General features: G+C 35.0%; 1 protein-coding gene across 1 annotated transcript; it reads left to right on the forward strand.

Moving 5' to 3' along the window:
• Positions 1-1,260: 1,260 nt before the first annotated feature.
• Positions 1,261-4,283, forward strand: LOC107006698 (DUF21 domain-containing protein At4g14240-like). The gene is made up of 13 exons (XM_015205215.2): positions 1,261-1,665; positions 1,727-1,803; positions 1,876-1,959; positions 2,182-2,295; positions 2,381-2,464; positions 2,532-2,603; positions 2,676-2,743; positions 2,819-2,906; positions 2,985-3,058; positions 3,132-3,468; positions 3,549-3,595; positions 3,684-3,765; positions 3,943-4,283. Exons 1-13 carry the CDS (start codon positions 1,422-1,424, stop codon positions 4,054-4,056), a joined length of 1,485 nt encoding a protein of 494 aa, XP_015060701.1. The 5' UTR covers positions 1,261-1,421; the 3' UTR covers positions 4,057-4,283.
• The last annotated feature ends 2,040 nt before the right edge of the window (positions 4,284-6,323 follow it).

The raw sequence follows: 6,323 nt of genomic DNA on the forward strand, positions 1-6,323 counted from the left end.
TTTTCCCTCCATATTTTTTGCTCCAAAATACAATGTCTATACATTGTATATTCATTTCTTCATCATAGTCCATCCGAATCCATCCACCCATTTTCCACGCCTGCACACAACGGACGCCCTGTCGTTGCCTGTCGCTGCCTTGCTTTGGTCATGTTAAATTTTAATCTACTCATTTCATTCCTTGTTTTCTTGCTGCGTTTTATTCACATTTGACTATGCTTCAATTTAGCTCATCTCGATCGTCCCTAGTTTACCAGACAATGTGTTTTTCGCATGCAAACTTCACCCATAATCAATGTCAGTCAGTGTCCAAGCCATGTCATGGCCTGTTTCCTTTCCAACATGCATTTTATGTTTTGAAACTGCCTTTCCAACATTATTTTGTACATTATACCATGCCAACACTTTGCTCACACAACACATGATTGATTCGACCAGTACTTTGGCCCTTGATAAAGTCATTCATGCCAACCCTTTGCCACCATCTTGCCTAGGTCGAGTAACTTGGTCAGGGCCCTTACACATGCCTATAATATGTAACTACGAATTGTAATTATCAAACTATAGCTATGGAGAGTAATTAAGCTATTTTTAAGTGGATATATGTGAAGGTTCCCCTTAAAAAATAGATTGTGTATGGAAAACAATATATGTCGAGCGCCTCAATTTATTTTGACTACAAAAATATGGATCTCTTTATTTACTTGACTTAGAACTAAATTAATCATTTTTTGCGAAATGTATTAAGAACCATTTCCATCCTTTATTAGATCATGAAACTTACAAAAATATATTGTACTATACAAAATATTTATCACTTATAGCAACATCATTTTTTTTACTAGGGTAATTATAATACAATTTTAATACATATTACAGAGAACAATTTATAAAACATATAAACTTTATTGATGGATAATACATTTATCACACATTTTAATACACTTATAGTATATTGTCAATTTCTTATCAAACAAGTATAATATATTTTAAAAACTTATAATATATTTATAGTCATGTATAATTACTTTTAATAGATATTGCATATTTATCGTAGTATTGCTATGTATGACTATAAATTATAAGAAATAAGAAATATCAGTAAAATCAATAATTGTTTTTCCTTCATATATTATGGAACCAAAACCGATATATTAAGTATGCATTTATTTTTATTAGAAGTATGGTAACTAAGTGAAAAAAAGCAAAAAGCAAATGAATCGAATATATAGTTGTGTGACATAGTCTTGACTTGACAGAAAAAAAAGGAAGAGAAACAGATTTTTAGGTAATTTGTGGAAGGAACACGAAAGTAAGAGTAACGGTGTTGTGGACATTTTGTAGTTGTGTTTTGAGCATCTCCTCCCCTATTAACGAGTGTAGCTAACCTTGAGGAGGAGAAGGAGAAGGAGATCAGAAGAATGCATCCGTTGAATTCAGTTGCAGTGGTTCGAATGGCAATGAGGAACGGAGCTGTCCCAGCTGCTCTGGAGGCAGAAATAGCATTTGGGACAGTATCATGGTTCGTCTACGCTGGGATCTCATGTCTCTTAGTACTCTTTGCTGGAATTATGTCGGGATTAACATTGGGTCTCATGTCTTTGGGTCTCGTTGAACTTGAGATCCTTCAACGAAGTGGCACCCGCTCTGAGAAAAACCAAGCAGGTACGCATATATAAAATGAATGAACATTGTTAAACAAATACTAATTTTTTATATTTTTCAGCTACAATCCTTCCTGTTGTTCAGAAGCAACATCAGCTTCTTGTCACACTACTTCTTTGTAATGCTGCTGCAATGGAGGTAAACTCTCTCTGTTTCATTTACTTTATGCTCTCTTAATATATAGTAATTTCTCGAATATTTCTTTTTCAGGCCCTGCCTCTATACCTGGATAAGCTTTTCAACCAATATCTCGCCATTATACTATCAGTAACTTTCGTTTTGTTTTTTGGAGAGGTAAATTGGATAGGAATCTGGATTTCTCACCATTTGAAATCTATCTATACACATACATACAAACATATATATCTATCTATCTACCTATCTAACTATCTATCTATCTATCTATCTATCTATCTATCTATCTATCTATCTATCTATATATATATATATATATATATATTTATTTATTTATTTATTTATTTATTTATATGCTATAACATGCTTGTGTTTTTTCAGGTTATTCCTCAAGCAATATGCACAAGATATGGACTTGCAGTAGGTTCTAACTTTGTTTGGCTTGTTCGTATTTTGATGTTCCTATGCTATCCTATTGCTTACCCCATCGGAAAGGTAATGAGTGTAGTATTTTACAATTGAGTGGCCGTGGAGTTTATTAGAGTAAAATATGGTGTCCATGTTCATTGTGTGTCTGCAGATCTTAGACTGTGTATTGGGACATAATGAAGTACTATTTAGAAGAGCTCAGTTGAAAGCCCTTGTTTCAATCCACAGTCGAGAGGTTAGTGTGTGTGCGTGTGTATTTTCCTTTGGGAAGCGATTATTTGTAAATAGCAAGTTTGTTTCAGGCTGGCAAGGGAGGTGATCTCACACATGATGAGACAACAATCATTAGCGGAGCACTCGATTTGACTGAGAAGGTACTCATGTCAATATTCTCATTCTCCCACCTACATCCTCTCTCTCTCACACACACACCTTTTTCCTTTTAGACTGCTGAGGAGGCTATGACACCCATCGAGTCAACATTTTCATTGGATGTCAATTCAAAGCTCGACTGGTAACTTTTTTTTACTTCTCAACATATATATGTTATTATTACTCAAGTTACACATTTTCTTTTTCTCATTGAAAGGGAAGCAATGGGAAAAATTCTTGCACGCGGTCATAGTCGTGTTCCTGTCTACTCTGCAAATCCAAAGAATGTTATTGGACTTCTACTGGTGACCTCTGAATTCTCACAGTCACAGCAACTTTTAAATCTTATTTCCCTGACTATTCAATTTTCAAAATGATTTTAGGTGAAAAGTCTTCTTACTGTAAGGGCCGAGACAGAGACACCAGTTAGTGCAGTTTCTATTCGCAGAATTCCACGGTATTAATGTTTTGCATCTACATATACTACGAACTACAGTTATATTTATATCCTAACCGCATTGTGTCGTCAGTGTTCCTGCTGATATGCCTCTATACGACATACTTAACGAGTTTCAAAAAGGTAGCAGTCATATGGCTGCAGTGGTGAAGGCCAAAGGGAAAAGCAAAAAGCCTCCCTTACTGAAACCTGAAGCCAACAGTGAAAATTCTCTAGAAACTACTCTTCTGACGAAAACGGATGGGAAATCAGATAATGTCGTCGTTGATATTGACAACGCTATACTGCCAGCAGTATCAGCGTCAGGTGATGCAGTGACAAAAAGTGTGCCGCATTCATCAGATGATATTGAGGATGCTGAAGTAATCGGTATTATCACCTTGGAAGATGTATTTGAAGAACTGTTACAGGTAATTTTTCTTTTAATTTCTAACTCTGTCCATGTACACTTGGCTATAACTTACATTTTAGAAACTTGACATTGGTGCAGGAGGAAATTGTGGATGAGACCGATGAGTATGTTGATGTACATAACAGGTGCTTGAGGATAGGGAACCTTAGTTTAACCTGATTAGTATTATTGATGTTGAAGAGCATATGTTAATGTTCTTTCCAATGTTTACAGGATACGTGTGGCTGCAGCAGCTGCTGCTTCATCAATAGCACGAGCACCTTCAATCCGGAGGTTGACAGCTCAAAAGGCAGCTGTAAGTACACATTAATAGAATAGGACTCCCCTGATAGATGATGTAAAATTCTTGAAGAGTCTGTATTATTATTTCTTGAATTGCACAATTTGATATTGTTAAGACATTCTCGACTGCACTTGATTCAACCATAAAGCTAGTAAATAGTAGTTTTATCTCCTATTGTGGATTCGACAGGGAGGCCAAAGTAAACAAGGACAGGCACCTAAGAAGTCGAGTGAGGACGTTTCCAGCTCATCAAGAAGGATACAAGGGAGCATTGACGAGCCTCTACTGGAAAACAAGAGATAAATGGATCCACGCCTATTTGAGAGCACAGAGTATTATAATGTTCTCCCAATTCAATTGTGACAACATATTTCTTTTATGCAAAACTACCTCATTGTCCATAAAATGTACTACTACTTACTATGTTCCTCTTATTCATTATATTCACCACTTTTCGCTTCTCATAATCATTCGTTTACTCGTCTCATTAATTGAACAATATTTGTATCAGAAGACATCTTTCTATACTATCTTTGATGTTATACTATGTTTTTGCATTTGTCACAGTAAAACTAGCTAGGAACTACAATTGTGGGATGAGTTTATCAACTGTATTCCTAAGTTCAAATTAAACTATTTCTTTTGAGGGAGAAGCGAGGTTTCTCATTTCTCTAAGGATAAATTCTTCAGTCTAGCATATTCCCCTTATAAAATTCTCTTTGAACTGTTCATCTCCTTTACTCTAAGATGTATTTTCGGTGCCCGTGCTGGCACAGACCCAATATCTGTATATTTTTTAAAATTTAATTAATGTGATATAGATAGAATTTAGAAAATTAATTAATTTAATATGATTTTTAGATTTTTTAACTTGTTAATTACTTTGTTTGCTTAAAATTAGTGTGAGGAGGTCCATTAAGAAGTCCATAATTTATGTATTTTTCGTAAAATGATCGTTGATTTTTCACTCAAAGTAGTTACAAGATATAATCAAATATTATCGACAATAAAAATAATAAAGCTATAACTAAAGAATATTATACACCAATTAAATTAAAGTAGAACAAAAGAAATAGATTTTAGAATATTTTTTTCCGAAACATGCTGAACTAGGAATATCGACTGAGATGTGTCTGCTTCAGCGTGAACTCTTTGAAAATATTATACACTAATATAACAAGAACAATAGATGCATAAAATCTGGAATCAGAAACTGGAAAAAAAACCTATGTCTCTTGTTTCCAGTTTTTTTTCATAATCAACCATAGGTGATGACAATTCTAGCAAATTTCAAGGAAGCATGGCTCGCTTGTTAGGATTTATGTATTTTCTTTTCTATGACCCACATAGGCACAATGACCCTACCCTATAAAGTGAAACAAAAAGCAGTAATTAGACTCTTCGCCTTGTTTTATGCTCATTAAAATCAACTTCAAAGGAGAACTCTTTTAACTGGCCATTATTTTGTTTTCTAATGGTCAATTTCAGCCTTCTAAATTGGAACTTGTAGAAAAGCTGAGATACATTGGAACAATGATCCAAATAATCTTTTATGTTTTTCATATGAAAATGCCACCAACCAGATTGTGTCAACATCATAGCATTAGGGTCACTTTGTATAATCCGATGTCTTTTCTTCAAATGGCCGAACTCTCACTAATAATGCAATACTTAGGGGTGACAGTAGTTGAAGTAGCTTGTATGAACTTTCTTGGGCACTTACCCGCATGATTTGGCCCATCTTTCTTTCCTCCATGAGAAAACACTGCTCAATGAGACAATGTAATCAAATCAATAGCAGCTAGAGCAAAATATTGATATATAATGAGAGTTCGCCTTCTTGTGCCAATATCTTCGTACTAAATATATTCTAAAATTCTGCCGCATGTGGTTGAAGAGCGGTTTGGGTGCAAACCACTCTTTTCGGGCAATGTATAGCTAAAGTTGAGCTCGCACCAAACAAAAAAGGAATAAGTTTCTCATTTCTGAAATCATCTTAGCTAAACCTATAGAATTCCACTTTTTTTTGCATTTCTCCTTGCAATTTATAATGCATTAAGGGGACAAAGACCAGAAACTCTTCGCTGAATGTGGCTCATAACCAGTACCGGTGCAGTGAGGTATTCCCGTTGAGATTCACGAACATTGATGATTATCTCGTCGTATCTAAATAAGTGAGACATCAAAGTTTGACGCATAGGTGCGGCAAATCTTACGATTAGTATATATTCTGGATGCATACATCCTGAATAGGTGCTGCAAATCTTAATATACAGAACGACTATATTGAGGAGTAAGGAAAGGGCTCCCATGAAAATGAGGCCATTTTTGCATGGTCTTGGACTTGCTTTGATGATTAGGCATTTCGCCCGCAGTGAAGTGATTCCAGGGCTGCTTAATCAAGAAGTAAGATAGATGAGATACAAAAGTGATATAGCGAAGAGAATCTATAGTGTATATTCATTGAAATTACTTTCAACGAAAGATTGCCTTTGCCAACTATTCTAGTTTATATTTGTGGAGTATGAAATCACTTACATTGACTCTTAATATCTTCTCATTAGACTTTG

This window comes from Solanum pennellii, chromosome 12, assembly GCF_001406875.1.
Source record: "Solanum pennellii chromosome 12, SPENNV200".
In the NCBI taxonomy this organism is placed as follows: domain Eukaryota; kingdom Viridiplantae; phylum Streptophyta; class Magnoliopsida; order Solanales; family Solanaceae; genus Solanum; species Solanum pennellii.